The sequence below is a fragment of the Haemaphysalis longicornis genome, unplaced genomic scaffold (genome assembly GCF_048455015.1).
Source record: "Haemaphysalis longicornis isolate Haplotype H1 unplaced genomic scaffold, Haemaphysalis longicornis Haplotype H1 scaffold_15, whole genome shotgun sequence".
NCBI lineage: Eukaryota > Metazoa > Arthropoda > Arachnida > Ixodida > Ixodidae > Haemaphysalis > Haemaphysalis longicornis.
In genome coordinates this window covers 3,663,403-3,679,894 of record NW_027526257.1, presented here as the reverse complement: position 1 = coordinate 3,679,894, position 16,492 = coordinate 3,663,403, and the positions used below count along the sequence as shown (strand labels likewise).

At 44.9% G+C, this 16,492-nt stretch overlaps 1 protein-coding gene across 1 annotated transcript in view; it reads right to left on the bottom strand.

Annotated features, from left to right (window-relative positions):
- LOC144165781 (cytochrome P450 2C38-like) overlaps positions 1-11,040 on the bottom strand; it is a 50,333-nt gene extending 39,293 nt beyond the window's left edge. Inside the window, exons 1-3 of the mRNA XM_077695552.1 lie at positions 10,875-11,040; positions 5,705-5,933; positions 2,532-2,656 (exon numbers count right to left, since the gene is read on the bottom strand). Coding sequence (XP_077551678.1) covers positions 2,532-2,656; positions 5,705-5,928 — 349 coding nt within the window. The 5' untranslated portion in view covers positions 5,929-5,933; positions 10,875-11,040. The remainder of the gene's footprint in view (positions 1-2,531; positions 2,657-5,704; positions 5,934-10,874) is intronic.
- Between the last annotated feature and the right edge of the window lie 5,452 nt (positions 11,041-16,492).

Here is a 16,492-nt window from a genome sequence, read left to right as displayed (position 1 = left end):
GAAACTAAAGTAGCCCCGCTGGTAGCGTAGTGGATATCGCACCAGACCGTTATTCTGGAGGTCGTGGGCTCGGATCCAACCGGGCGGGCATTTTTTCTCCACTTTCTATCTCTTTCCAAATTCTTCAGCGGTTTCAATAACCTACAACATTCTCCCCTTTCTTTCTGAGGTTTTTTTTGCTGCCAACACTATTTATGTCCTAATTCAACGAACCCCTCTTTTCCCATTCTCGTTCGCTACATGCAAAGCCAGGGCCTCTGTTCTGGCAGCCTTGGTGCCATAGGGAGCTTAAGAGGGTTCAACGCTGGTCGACCACTCTCTGCATGTTGTAGACACACGAGTCATGGCCCCTGGGTTAAAAAGAAATCCTCTTCCCCCCGAGTAGTCCAAGTGGCGTTGACACCACACCTGAGCCCCAGAAAAGAAAATAGCTTAAAATAAAAACCCGAGAAAGTGGAGGGAAAATAGCTCCGCCGGTAGTCTATTGCTCATCGCACCAGACGCGTTTTCTGGAGTTCATAGGTTTGGATCCCACCCGGTGGGTATTCTCCACTTTCTTTCTGTCTTTACAAATTCTTTATCTGCTTGAATGACCTACCACGTTCACCCCTCATTTCTCATGCTGATTAGCTATATATATGAGATTAGTTACTAACCTCCCTGCTTTTGTAAAATCTTTAGATGTAGAAATATCGGATAATCGAGCGGTATTCAGTGAACACCTATCCCCTTATGTAATAAAACATGAGCAAACGGTTACAATGCCCCTGCTGACGCTGGAAGAAAAGACACAGGGGGGTTCATAAAGTACTTCAATGTACAAATAAAGTCTCTGGTAATACCGTGTGGCACGTTTCGACATAAGACGTCGTAAAACATTTGGAAACATTGGCTACATTTTTAAAAAATCACACTTTTTGACGGCATTGAGGCGAGTCCTGGATGAAACACCGTTGAAATCTTGCATCCCACTCATTACTATGAAGGACATGAAATATTTTGTTGGTATACTGAACAATTTTGTTTTAATTCATCACCAGCATTCACAGATTTAAAGACAGTAGCCTTTTTTGGGTTACTAAAACTGGGCAAGTTTGGACCGCTTGTCTTTGTACCTGCAGGCGAATTCTGCCACTCAGGCATAACCGAACTGAATTCTTGACCGAAAAGTTTTTAAAGGCAAAACATTGTTAAACTGCTTAATATGAAATCACATTCTATGCTAGTAAAAATTGTTCAGGAAAAGCGAATATTAGTTATACTTGAGCGAATCATAATACAGAAATTCTATTTGCCATGTTCATTATTTCAAAATCACTGTTTCCGGTAACAAACCAAAAGACGCATTAAGACAATATTTTCACTCAAAAAATACAAAAGGACCCCCTCCCCCCCCCCCCCCCCCCCCCGCACGGGAGCCGTGACCGTTTGACGAAATTCCAAGAACAGTAACGACGAAATATTCAAGTAGTGTACGTGGGAGCAGTAGAACGGGGGAAGGCTTCATTGACATGAGAAATCCTGCACCGTGTTTTGTGTTCGACGAGCATGCGTTAGGGGGAGATAAAAGTGGGTGGGAAAAATGACAGCGATTCATGTGGGAGATGCTGGAGAAGCATACCGGTTTGGGACGACATTTAAAGTACAGTGAGCTGGAACGTGGCCACTTTTTAAATAAGGTATGGGTAATTGTCACCAATCGAGCTGTTCATGTGCAGTGAAAAATACTCTAGAATAAAAATTGCTAATTGCACCCCAAATATATCGTTCGTTTGCATTCGGTTTCCATCTCGTGTTTTCCTCTCCCGATTGCGTATCCCCAAAAATGACACGTGCTAAAATATAATAATACAAAAGTTCCACTCTGTGAAGTATTACGAGGTATGCTGAGCGAAATCCAGAAAGTGGACGAAGCAAACACGATGTTTTGAATTAACCCTCCAGATTACCTTGTAGTTATATTGCTGAATGAAACCAGGACAAGGGCTTTATTATAACGGAACTTCATGGACCTCTTCGTTTCTCTCTAGCAGGAGCTAGCGAATTGACATCCAATTCAATTTCTTATTCATAGCTTCACTTAAAACTAAGAACTCGTGAAAAGTAAATAAAACTTGCCGCATTATAACCTTCGTCTTAGCGGCTAAGTGTGGTAAGCTCTGTTTCGGGATACTTGGAATGCAAGCAGAGGCAGCGTCCTATTTTCTACTCTACTTCATCTGCACGCGGCAATGTAACAAACAACTTCAATACCAAATAGTACAAGAAAACGCAGCGCGATAATAAAGTTGTCGTAGTCACCAATTTAATTATGATTTTGTTGGAGCCACCTAGACTACATTGAGAACTCCAGGAAATTCACAGGTAAAATCGCTTCACCAACAGATCAGTGTTGCCAATGCGGCTTCTCTCTACTCCCCGCATCGACCCCCTCAGATGTTTTTAGAACACAGCTCATAAAAGCTCTGTTGTATACGATTAAGTCAGCGCCGCGGAAGAATGTTGTTCGAGGATCAGTCCCCAAAACTTACCTTTGTAGCATTCTCGCCACATGATGTAGTACCGGGACCGATAAAGGAGTTCGTTTTTATTTGAAAAGTTTTGTATGCTTGTCATGTCGTTCAGAACTACCACATCTATGAAGTTGACTTTCAGCCTGCGGAAGAAGGGCGGAAGTACATGTAAGAATGCCCATTTATAGGTTAACGCCCGCGAGCTAAGAGTTTCTAATCGTGTGCAAAATAAAAGCGCCAAAGCTTGCTTGAGCTCCAATTGACGAGAACGGCCGCTTATTATGCCACAAGCTGTAATGCTCATGTAAGCTATACTCCTGATTTTAAGGGACCAAGAACAGCCAAAGTGCTTTCTTGGCTACATAAACCCCGAAAGTGTGGCTTGTCTCACCCTCCATCAAATCCACCGGGCAAAACCTTTCCAGACCACTTCATGTTCGTATAATAGTAGAGATTTATCACCATCTTTTGGCAATAAGACACCATTACGCATATTGGAGACAAATTATCAATATGTAACTTAAACTAAACATTACTTTGTTAATTGAAAAGAAATGCGCACTTGAGTTGATGCAGCACGCAAAACTATGTGATGGAAACCATATTTTCCACTTCAGAGCACACCTAGGGCAGCATTGGAAATCCAAAAGAACCAAAAGATTTGATTAAACGTCGCGTGAGCAGTGGTACGCGGGACAATGTATTTTACCTATGGAAACCTACTCGGCTTTTATTGTCAGACGAGTGAAACAGGAGAGCTGCGCGACTCGAGCTTCGCCATCGGTGCGCCCCTCCCACCACTTTTCAGCCGCGTTTACGGGATGAGCGCTGCAGTTCTGATAGCTGCTCATAAAGTGTTTTGGTTATCTTTCACTCTTTTTGCGTTTCTGCGGTCCAAAGAACTTGTTATAAGAACGCCTGAAAGTAAATAGGATGTTTAGGGCGATTTAAAACGCAGGTGAGCCTTGTCAAAGTGCTCGAACACAAACATGAGCTATTCGGGGACGCGGATCTGCGCGCTTCTGGGCCGCTCTTACGGAGTTCGGTGATGGCAGAAGCATATTACTAGTCTCACCTCCGAACACTTCAGGCACAAAAGAATTCCATCGTCACTTCGTTTACACATAAGGTGTTGGTTTCGTTTTCTGCGCGGGCAACGGATGCGACTTCGCTTCGAACATAGACGACTGAAAAAAATGTTTCGAAAAGGTTTTTGCTCAATACCTACCAGGAACTGGAGCCTTTTTGGGGAATATTAGCCGAGCGAAAATAATAGGTGTATTCCGAGGCTCTGCGCCGTCGGTAAATTTCTACCAACTCACACCTTATAGCAAAAACGAAGGAAAGTAAACAGTTTCACAAAAAAATAAACAGTCCGCAAGTCGTGAATCAGCAGAATATTTCGTACAGGAATGAGCGAATTCAGTGCAGCTTCGGAAATGGTAACGACGTTTCCCTAAACGTAAGTCAGGTAGGACTCCCAAATCAACTAGTTGCGAAATGCACGGCTATTTTGTAAGTAATGGGGGGATGTGGGGGACGCCAAACAATGGTTCTGTACGAATGTGAAACGAAATCAAGGATTGAACGTATTAGTAGTTACCCACAGAAGTTGCGTGTTCACTTTCAGTTTGTTGTTCGACTTCAACAAAGAGCGCATCGCTCGGATGACGCATGTTTTGATCTATATAGGGTTGGGAGTTCAAAAGAAATAATAGGTGTCGTTAGAAAAGTTGGGTACCTGGTAAAGCCCTCTGATATGAGTTTGTGCTAGACGATGGAGGCTCCCATTTGAAACATGATCATGTTTTCAAGAAGCATATTGTTGCGGAAGTGGCTTAGTCTAAAAGCCCGTCTCTACGCTGTTTGCGGAAGTTTTATGTAGCAGATGAAGTTTGTGGAAGCTCACGTCCGGACAAGACGACCCAGAATTACATTTTTGTGTCCCGAGTGTAATTTTAGATTATCCGCAATAATTTTGTCGTAGAAGTTTCGGGAAATTTGTCACACTGCCTTGTAAACGGCACTGATCAGTATCTGAGGTATAATATTGGCAAACGTAACTGTCGCGCTGTCACGTGTGAGTGCTTCGCTAGATTAGCGGAGCACTAGTAGCGGAGCTACATCGTAGTGTAGAAAATTAGCATGACAGTCTGAGGAAACGCTACTAACGGAGACACAGTAAATTTCAGGGTAGTGGAATTATAATACGCTCGATGCATATTTCAGTTTCGCAACGACATTCTGTGACACATACTTGGCGCTTATGCGTACCGAATGTGCAACACTAAAATCGCGTCAGAAATGTTTAGTCTCGTAAATACACCACCTTTGTTAATTCAGCCACTTTTCTAGATTAATACCTTTTCGAACGCATACAAACGATAAACCTCAGTCTCAAATGCAGAACTAGAAGCTACAGTAAGTATACAGGGCCGGAGCGTCCCGCGCCTGCTTTCGAAAAGCTCTCCTAGGGGATTTAAGAGGCGCCCCTTCAGGTAGAGCCGCAGGCCTATATCGTGAAGGTTGGGTGGTTTAAATGAGAAACATTTACACCGCAGGGGCGGCAAACGGCAATCGTCTTTGAACGAACGTTACAGCAAAGTGAGCACCTACGCTTCTCTTAGTTTGTCACGTTAATCTGTAACGCCGCTGACAATCCACGTTTATAGTATGGGGAACCCAACATAGCCCGGAAGCTTCAGCGAGCGCCCTTTTTCTGTGGCTGAATCGACCCTGTTTATACGGTTGCAAAATGCGAAGCCGCGAGCGAATTTCGCACCGCTTGCGAGAGCCAACCCGTACCGCAGTGTGTAAGGTGTCCCTGAACTAAAAGACACAGTTTTGAGTAACAATGTCGCATGTTACCTCTTACCAAAAACTGACTGGCTTGCATATACTATCTTTATTTTTACTAGTTGAGAGTTCTTGTGCGACACCAAGCGCGGCATCGCAAGGGTAACTGACACTGAGACGCGTTCATGGTGAGTGCACAAAGTGCTTGCGCATTAAAAACATTGAATGAACATTGAACACTTGTTGTAAACTTGTCCCCTACATTTTTCATAAATGCAAGTTAAAATGGCTTCAAGAGGTTCTTTTACGTGGTCACCTTCAATAAAGCCATTTTAAACTTTTGAAAAAAAAAGCTGTCTTCAAGGTGAGGGTTCCTAGCCTGAGCCTTGAAATACCTGTAAACGGGGCCGTATGTTCTGGCCCATTTTATGGCTTTGACTCGGTGGAAGTCCGGCTCGTTGACTTGGAGGTGACCACGAAACGAAGGCTGTGGTGGCTGAGGAGGGCATCTGGATCCTTGAGGGAAATTACACTGCCTCCGAATTGTTGCGACAAGAATGCATAAAATTGCGCACATCAGGCACGCAAGAAGAGCACCCGCTGACCACAGCATTTCCATTTGTGCTGGGGAAAAGGTGGAGAAAATGATTACCGCCGTATCACGAAGCAAAATGTAGAATGTGTAGGTTTCCACAGAATATATGCATTCGAGCTAGCGCCGTTTAGGATAAGTGCACTCTACCAGTTCCAGGTGTTTTGCGGCAAGGCTAACGTGTTGCATATCGGGCATTGTTTGAATACTCACCGGAATTAGGTCGTCGTAACAGGAATATCCTGCTCTGGTATTGGGAGCGGCTGTAGCGCATGTGGCTAATTCTTTTTAGAAAGGACACAGCCCGTCTTTTTACACATTACAAGCAGACATCCCAACAAACAATTGTGGAATTCTCCTCCAGAAGGACAACGGGCGCACGCGTTACCACGCCGTTAAAATCTCTCTGGGATACGATATTTTTTTATGTCCAGGACGTACTGTGCAAGTAATGTTTTGTGCGTGAATTCGCACTTCCTGTTATTCAGTATTTTCTTTCCTCGACCGAACCCTCTGTCGAATACTTCGATATAGCCTTATCAAGAAAATGTCGGAGTATGAGCAGAGGTAAGCGTATCAAGGCTTGTCTTTGTGTTTTAATTTTTTAGCCTTACGCTTACGTAGCTCATGCCATTAAAACATAAGCATAGGGAAGAAGCACTTGTAACGCTCGCTTTCTGCGCACCTGTATATCTTGCGCTATTGTTGAGAGCACGGTATAAGTTTCGCGGTTTATTAAATGTGCGAAAGAAACAAACAAGAGAAGTATAAATTGTAAAGTTATCTGGAGGCAGCTGGGGCAACCAACGTGAAAATGCAGACTGTGCACTAACTCTCACTTCGATACGCTTGATGGTAAAAACGGCGTCACGGTTGAAAATCTGACTTGGGGCATGAAGTACCTCGCTTGTTCACTGATAATTCTGAAACTTTCTACGTCTAAACCATGCTGAGGTCTCTAGAACTTGTCATGGTGCTGAAAATTGGGCCTTGTGATTTCTGCAGGCTCGGGGTAAAGGTCACGTGTCCCGTATTGTGAGTCGCCGTTAACCCAAAGACAACGGCGCTAAATCGCGTGACCCCGAGCTCGTGTGCTTTAGTGCAATTTTTGCGTCACATACAACGTTCTGACCTCACTCTAGCCGAATACGATTCTTTGCAAGTCATTCATCACCGGTCAGTTTAACTTCATACATGAGGGCCTAACAATGAAATCAAACTTCTGCTGTTGTAAATGGCCAGTAACCGTGTGACCAGTCGTTAATAAGTGTAGCTCCAGTGAAAATAAACTCTGTATGTATTCATGTACGGCATAATGTACATTTTCTGTCACTATCAAGGCTACCATGCTAATTTTGTTCGAAGGAACGCTTGCTCCCCCAGAGCCTTAACCACCACCTCGTACTCTTCCGTAGATTGTGTTTGGGGAATAAGGCAGAAGATATTATCACATGATTAAGGGTTCCCCATACGCTTAACATTCATATCAGTATTACTCGCGCCACAACTTCAAGGTATTTTGACCAAGACAATTTTACAGCGTACGTCTGGTAAGAAGGAAATAGTTCCAACATGTGTATCTGCAGAAAGCATTTTACTTTCATCTTGTCTACTTCTGCATGTCCGACCGTGTGATGGCATTCGTCTGATTAACTCTAAGGGGCAGAAGAAGAAGCGACCAAAATACCCTTTATTATATCAAAGTGCGGCATCTCCACCTTTGCTAACGTGGGGATGAAAGAGATGGCAGAATAACTTCTTACCAAAACAGTGGCGAATGACCTAGAGGAAACACCCTATTTTTTTTCTTTTCAAAGGGTGCGCACAAGAGCTCTGTCATTAAGATGACCAATGACATGCCTCTTTCTTTTGTTTTCTATATTCACCTCAGTATCCATGTATGTGTGTGCGTCCCCCGTGCATGCTTATGGATTTAGTTGCCTGACTTTCGGCACTGTTAGCGACCTCTTGTAAGGAGACAGTACACCGGTACGTTTTCTCTCACCATCAATGCTACCCTGCTAAATATCTTCAAAGGAATGCTTGCTCCCGTAGAGCCTACGCACAAAAGTTGCCAGTAGGTTATAGTTGTGCATAGCAAGCTTTTATTGCAGAGCCAATCCAACATATTTTCGGATCGGGATGCATATAACCTCTCTTTGTTGGGAACCAACTAATGCATTAAAGATTTCAGCGTAGTCCTGTGTAGATGTTATTCTATAATAAAGTGTGACGCAAGATTTTTTGTAAACAAATTGTATACCAGAAAATTTGGGCTGCACTACGAACTCCAAGAAATGCAAAAAAAAACGGATTCAACCGGTTAACACTGTCACGCAAATAGTCGACATTCGGCCAATCAAAACCGCGACTTTTGCACTACATGCGTCACACTCGGATCGTTTCTAAAACGACCAAATACATCAAGAATATCTTCTGTGAACTAAGTACAGTGCTGGTTTGTGAGGGTCAAATAACAGCGTTTTCCTATCAATCAAAGTTGCTGGATATGGCATAAAAAGTGGGGGTAATTGCGCACTCCCGGATAAACGCAGGATTAGATTGTTGATTTTGTAGGGAGCAGATGGAGGTGAGAGGAACGGCTCGAGTTAACACCTCTAAACGTAGTTATCGAGAGCACAATCAGAGTATGCCTACAGTGTTTTTTTTAAATGTTAGCCTCGTAGCCTGGCGTGCATCTATAGCTACGACAGAATTGGATTGGTCCAATCGCTTGCGCTGAAGGGAATATATGAACAGCCCATTGTTCACCAGCTGGTTCTCGCTAGGACACAGGAAGCAAGCTCCAGCGAAACAGCGCTTAAACTCTCGCTTGCAATGAGGAAGCGACATCTTGCGGGACAAACTGCGCTTATCAATAAAGCGCATGCGTGGGCATTGTTTTCAGTAAGCTCGCCTACTACCGTGGTACAGCAGCAGCGATGCTACGCTCTAGGAAAGCGATAGAAAAAATGCCTCAGCTTGTGCATTAGCGGCTCTAGGTCACTTGAGATATTACAAATGACGTTTAAAGCTGTGCGAATGTAGAACTTTAGCTGTAAAGTATATACCTATAGCTATAAAGCTACAAACGAAATAATTCTAAATTACTGCAAAAAGCACTATCTTGCCGATTGATAGGGATTGCTTTGGATTAAAAGCAAGGCGATTTTAGTGGATCATTTCAAGAAAGAGATCAAACGGTAACATGATTCGGTACATACTTGATATATCTTTCCTTTTCTAGGTTTGAAAGGCTTAATGAGAACCTCGTAGTAGTATCTGTTTGTTTTAAGGGTAGTTTTCACGGGGATTGCTGCATTGATTTCATCCTAAAAGCTGTTCGTAGTATTTGTATCTATAGAAACAATATCAAACTTCTTCTAGTCAAAATGCTGCTGCAGCATAGTTCAGTTAAATAATTACAACTGGTTACCACTAAGGCAAAACATGTACCTTTAAAACACAAGATGAAAGCTTTTCAGGACAAACCTAGCCACCTTCAGACAAACATATAATTGTGTTATCATTTAGAGGACATTTCCTGTAATTGGAGATTCCTTCGACATGCAGTGGACGTTGATGTGGGACTGCTATGCCTAGGGTAAGGCTGCAGGCCGCAATGTTGAGCCCTGCGAGCGTCAAGGAATGCCGGCGCTTCAAGAGGCACTTTTCGATGAAAGGATTGGTGACCATCGACTGCTGAAACTTCTTTGACAACTCCGAAGCCTACTCGGTGACACAGCTTCTTGGACAAATTGCACCAAACTAAAACAACTTTTTCTGCAACGGCTTCTCACATCTGTCCAGATGATTCTCGCAATGGCATCTGGCCTACCCTTCTTCGCGTTGGCCGCGTACGCGAAAGATATTGGAAGTCACCACACTGCATCCGCCTAAGTACACGGTGGAGTCCACAAGATCATCTGAGGTCCCCGCGGTAACACTTGCTGCTACCTTGTTGTTGTTGCTACCCGAAGACGTGACATCTTTACGAGAGCGCATGCAAAACGTAGAGGAGCTCGTCGCCTCTACTTCATTTTACCCGTCGCAGATTCGTGAGACTCGAGCTATTTTAAGCTCCGACAAGACGCTCACTGTTTGAATTACCAGCCATGAATATTTCGTTTGCATTGATCGCCTCAAGCCCACTTTAATCGAAGCAACCGTACCTGCCATTCACACCCCCATCAATTATTCCAGCCCCAGCATCACCACGCGTCACCCTAGAAACTCAGCATAACTACATTTTGCCCTGCCTGCCTCCACGGACTCCTCAGAGGGAGGAGGCTATATAGCGGCGCGCCAGCAAGCACAGTCGTCTGCCGCTCGACATGGGCAACCCCCAAAGGCGATACTTCTCGTGCGGAGCCATGTTTCATGAGATCCCGACTCATCTCTTCTCGGCAATCGTAGTCAAAATTCACAACAGGAATACCGCAAACACCTAACAGGAATTCCTGACACTGGACAAAAACTTTGTTGCGACAACACAAGTCCTGTTGTTACAGCAAAGCCGTTATTTGTTACCACACACATTTCTGTTGTAACGACGAAATCAATTTTCTCAACGAAAAATATTCCTTTAGCAACCACGGAACTGCTATTAACGCTAGTCTTTGCAATGGGCAGCAACACACAAACCATGTGCAACTCCTGATGGGACATCAGGGTCACGATAATACAGGAATTCGGCATGACCGCACATCAAAATCACGGCAGGAATACGACACACGACCAAACATCTGAATAACGACACAAGAATATGACAAAACGACGACACGCGAAAATACGACAAACTACAGAAATGTTTAGGTTTGTAATTTTGAACTGAGATTGCGGCAGTCACAGGCAGTGGGCTGAGAATTTATGTTGGACTATGACCACTTGTACAATTTTGTTACCCTACTTAATGCCGCCACTATCGAAAAGGGTAGCACCAGCAAATAAGAATAGCAAAATATGCTACTTACAATACTTTGATTGAGTTGAATTAACACCGTGGTAACGAGGGTCCCGTAAATGTGCTGAATTATATAGTACACAATGATGTCAAGCCAGTGCAGTTGCTGGAAACTTGAAAGAAGCAACTCTCACTCCAACAAACCAGCTCCACAAAACGTAGTTGTTGGCATCCGGCAGACGGTTCCACAGCCAGCAGTACATGACGCTCCGGGCGCACCTGTACTCTCGAACTCTGGTTGTGCGTCACGCTTCTAAAACTACTAGGCGGTTTTACCACAACTGAATGCCATGTCGGTAAACCATTTCCTCCACATAAAAAGTTGAAGCTTTTTTGCTCCGTTCCGCCCTATTTAGGGCCACCGCGTGCTAACGCAATTATTGACGAGTTTGCAGTCTTTTTGGTCTAAAAAACTTCCGTGGAATAACAGCAGCCGCCTTCCGCAGCTCCTCCAGGTCATTTGCCAGGGACAGATATTGAAGCCGAGTTTCAATAGCAGGCACTTGATCTAGGTTGGGAAACAAGTGGCAGGGCTTCCGATATTTTCGTAGCACTGCTGCGAAGGCACACACCTAATGGCTTCATGAAAGGAAAAAAAATGTATGTTTATTAAAGCATCTAGAAAATATTATTTCCTTTACGGCGAAAAAAATATATCCGTACGTTTTATACAATGCGCTGGGAATACGTTAATAGTGAGGTGCATAAAAACGTAAGCGCCAAACGGTGAGCGCGCTCCCGTAGAGGAACGGTGGAAATTCTGCGGAGGGTTCTGAGAAAGCGCGAGAGACTGCGCGTGGAAAGGGAAACACCTGTGTCCGGGAGGCTAATTTGCTGTTGCACGGGCAATACTAGCCCATTTCAGAGGTGTGGCTAGCCAATGAAACCACAGAATCATAACGTATCTACAATTCGGAAAGAAACAATAAATGGTATGTGAATAAAAAAAAAACCATTGCCGCTTCGGAATGATAACTAAGTTCCCCTTAATTAACTCGACCCAGGTGACCATTAGACCCAACTAGATGAGAAATGCTCTGCTATTTTGGAGGGAACGCACAATTATCGTTTTGCCCCAATTGCGGAACGGCATCAAAGAATCACCGTTTTAATATTACACAGACTCGGGCTGTGCGTTCACTATCTGTTCCTTTTTTGGCTTCACCGAAGCGCCCATCATTCGGAGGGCGCCCTGTAATAAAGTACAAGGGAGGGGGGTTATAAACGACAAAAAAAGTCGTTGGAAGGAGGTGGCATCTCACAACAAAATATTAATTTTGGCTTGCGCTAGTTTCTAGAAGCGCGCGGAATAATATAGTGATACTTCAGGAACATATGCTGTTGAGCTAGTTGGTGCATTGCTTAAAGGAAAACGAGCGCTACAAACCAGGAAACAAAAAAACGAGGAACGACGAGACAGATGTGCTTCTGTCTCGTCGTTCTTCGTTTTTTCTGTCCTGGTTTGTAGGGCTCGTTTTTCTTAATATAGTGATATTTTCGAGAAGCGTTCATTCGCGGAACAGGATTTCTGGCTAAGCCCTTCGCCGCGCTGTTCACAAGATGCCAAGCAGCTGACGACAAATGTTTGCGGCCGCTAACTTAGGGAAGAGCCATGGTGCAATTTTGGCGGGAAAAGTAACGCCGTGATCGAAAGGAAGACAAGGGAGAGGACAAACTTCCGGATGCTAGGTTAGGCGTTTTAAGCATTTCAGTATTATGTACATACACATTTTAGTTCTTTATGGCGGGTTCAGACTCCTTTGTTCAATATCTTATGGTGCCTGAAAACCCAGAAGGGAAGGCGTCGGAGCCACCAAGGGGTCGGATGGGTGCCAACGAAAGTGAAAGCGGCGCCATCGGTGTCTGCAACGTAAATGATATCGGGGTAAAGCTTCGAGGTCATGGGACCATCAGTCTCTTGAATGATAGCAACGACGTGGTCGGCGGACGTCTACGATCGGCAGTGGTACGGTGGTGCTGCCCACAGCCGACCGACGGAATGGGGAGGCGCGAGCGAGACGAGTATGCTATCTTACCTTTCACGGTTGCCCTCCGTTGGTCCAGACAGTGACTTCGTGTACGGTGAGGTGAGTGCCGCAGCTAATCGCGCGTTGAAAGACACACTACATCGACAGACGCAGTAAAGGTTTTTCAGTCTAGGAAGCTTCTTGAAGAACTAAAGGCAGAACGGACAGAGGAAGGACTGGGCGATGGGAAGGAAATACTTGAAGCAGTTGGCCATACACAGTCCATAGATATAAAACATTGTGATTGCCCATATCGGATGGCAGAGGGTGATGAAGACAGGTCACAGCGGGAGTTCTTGAAAAGGCAGGAACGCATTCCACATGGACAGTACAAATACCAAATTACAAAGATTAAAAAGGATGCGCATTGCGACACCGAAATCTTTCCAGGTCACTTTGAACAATTTTGACGAATTCCCACCACAGTTTTAAAGCATAGAAGAAGCGATGGCTATTTGATCCTGGATAGGTCGACCACAGCGATAGTCTTCGCGTGTGCTCAAAAGAGGGGCGCATGTTGCCGTCGGGACGTGACTGACTGAGTCGATTCGGCAGGAACGGATTTATTTGAGGTCAGGACGAACCTGTAGAGTCTATACTCTAGAGATATCAACAAAGCTCTGAACACGCGTTTAGTTTCGTATTTAAAAAACATTAGTAGGCTTCATTTTTGTGTGGGGACCGAATATGTTGCATTTTGTGGTGCTCAAAGTAAAGCAGTAATGGAAAAGAAGAGAATGAAGGCGAGGAACGTTCGGACGTCGTGTTAGGAGTATAAAACAGTTCAGTATGATGTGTATATAGGTTTTAGTTTTTTTTTGTGGCGTCTACAGACTCTTTTCTTCAACAATCCAAGTGAGCATTACATTTTTTGCCTAGTTTTGATCCCATAGTAGACTTTTATCTTATCAACCCTACTCGCACCTCAAAATATTTTGAAGTTTGTGCCAGGCCGGCTTCTCCCACGCATAGTTATCAATATTTAGCTAGCGCAACGTGCATGCTGTTCCTCTTATTAGCACACAAAAAGGATTTACCTCCCCGTGTATAGCCCAACAATGAACACTTGTGCATTCGTCGTGGAAGCGGGATTAGTTCCGTGGGCCGCCCCTCGCCAGGTCCGTGCATTCGCCACGGTGGTGTGCGCTTTCCTCGCCATTCCGCGCGCGCATGGGCAGTCGGGTCCCGGTAATGACGGTAAATACGTACACGACAGAACAAACGGACTGCTAAAACTCTCTAATATGTTGGCTACGGATTTTGAATGACCTCTATGGCACGCCTGCTTAACAATGCCGGTCTCTGATACGCACGGGCGCTTATACATACCAAATGTAGCAGACTGAGGTCGCCTCCATAAAAGTACGCTCTCCAAATGCACTTACTTTACGAACACAGTGACTGCTCCTCTTAAATATTAATTTCCAACCCACGCAGACGTACTTGTACCCGCGCACATTCCGCAAAAAGCAGTGGTGACAGTGGGAAGCTAACGGGAGCGACCTCCGGTGCTTTCGCAACGAGGCGCTGGATGGCATTTAGTGACGCCCCCACAGGCAGCACTTATGGTGTATAGGCGGTTCCAAGGAACATCCATAGGGCTCATCAATTCCGATGGAACACATTGTGTCAATTGGTGCGGAGACCTTTGAGGGAGTGGTCTAAGAATGGGCAGGTGACACACAGCACTTTCAAACTTTATTTGCATTAGCACCACGTACAGAAGTGACGTGCTCAAAACCAATTTGGAAAACTGCCAAGTGCCCACACAATGTGTTCGTAAAGTGTCGAGAGTTATAGGTCTGGGAAACATTTGGAAAGGCGTTCTAGCTTACTGTATCGTCCTCGTCCGGACGTCTATAAGGTGAACAATGATCCCGATTAGAATGGTTTCGTAACCCATGGAAATCATTGATAGCACAACGGTTTGCTGCGCCGTCCCGAATTGAACAAACAATACTAAAAATCTCTTGAGCTACCCAACTGTTACTTCTACAGCGTTTCCTCTAATTGTTGTTTCAACTCTCGCAATATTCATCTCTGGCTTGTGTGGAGCCGGGTTAAATGCTGCCGAATCCCATTACGTGTGCGTTGTGGTGCTCAAATGTACATGTTCTTTTTTTGTATTTGTAAATAAAGTGACCGGACTTGCATTCAGAAGTTGTTGTTGTATATTGCCACGAATCATGCATTGGGTTTGTTTAGTTATGTTTAGGTTCTACCGACCGGCTGCGTCGGGTTGTGTTATTTTTGTTATCCTTGGGCCCTGAAGGAAGCGCGTGTTCCATTGTTTATTTTTTATGTAGCACTAGTTATCTGGGGAGCTAATCAAGAACCCCCGATATTGAGAGAAACTCGGGAAACACGAGCTCTACCGACGCCCACGTAACATAATGATAATATTTCGACGCGGAGTTCAAGCATATTAAAACTGCAACTCATGCCATTTGCCGATTATTGGGGTGACGTAGCCGTTCCAGAGCAGCGCGTTCCAAGGAGGCGCGACTAAGGCGTTGCGCGTTTTAGATGCGAAGCATCTCATGGTCGAGGCTATGTCCCGCGTGCGCCGTCCGCACTCCACTGCGCATGCGCGTCTCTCCTCCATTCTCCTCTCCTGCAGCTGCATAACACTGCCCAAGCGCGCCTCTCCTCCATTCTCCTCTCCCCAGCTGTATAAAAGCAGGTGGGCGGGCTACGCGGCGTTCAGCCTGCTCCGAGGCACCGCCGGCGCCGGTTCTGCTCTGGTGCTGTAGGATTAGTTCGGATGGAACCAACAGCCCCGAACCAACGGCACACACAAATGGGAAATTGAGTGAACCCCCACGCTGCTTCGCATCCTACTCATGTTTCCCTTATGGGAACATGGTGCAATTTTTTTCATTGCTGTCTCTCGCTCCACTGCTGCACTGGTGGCTACCGGGGGCAAGCAAATCGAACTACATTACTTTATTGCGCCGTCATTTTATTTAACTCCGAATTTCATTTTTTTATTTTAGGTGTTCTTATGAGCTATTTGTTTGAAATTCGCCGTCCTAAGAAGCAGTTTCTGCCAATTTCTGTCGTCGGTGGCATTGCAATCACGTGACTAAGGCCAACTGGCGAAAAAACAAAGCGGGTAATGGAAACGTGCCACATTCAACGTAATTGCGGCTCGGTGTTATCAACACTCCCTCCGCTTTCAGATACGAAATTCCCTACGGGCACGTAAGTCTTCTTGCGTGGTTTGAAGGCGAAAGCTTGGCGATTCTTAATAACAACTGATATATTGTTCTTGCGACACTTTTTAACAACTGATGATTGCACTTGCGATAATTCTACACTGATATACTGCACTTGCGTATTTTTCCTCGCTTTTTTTTCTTTGTCTTTCGGCATGAATTTTGGAATTACTTCGACCGGCTTCTTTTCTGCTATACCAGGTTTGCGTCAGTGTCTTCTCTTTCATTTCGTAGTGAACTCGCAGCAGGAAGACTGGCACACAGCACGGCCTCCCTACAATCGGGGTTCTGCGTGGCTGGAGTGCACCTATCCTTCCCATGTGCCATCAAGTTCACGTGTCAGCATTGTTCTAAAACTTTTATTTTTCCAATTCACAGTTTTG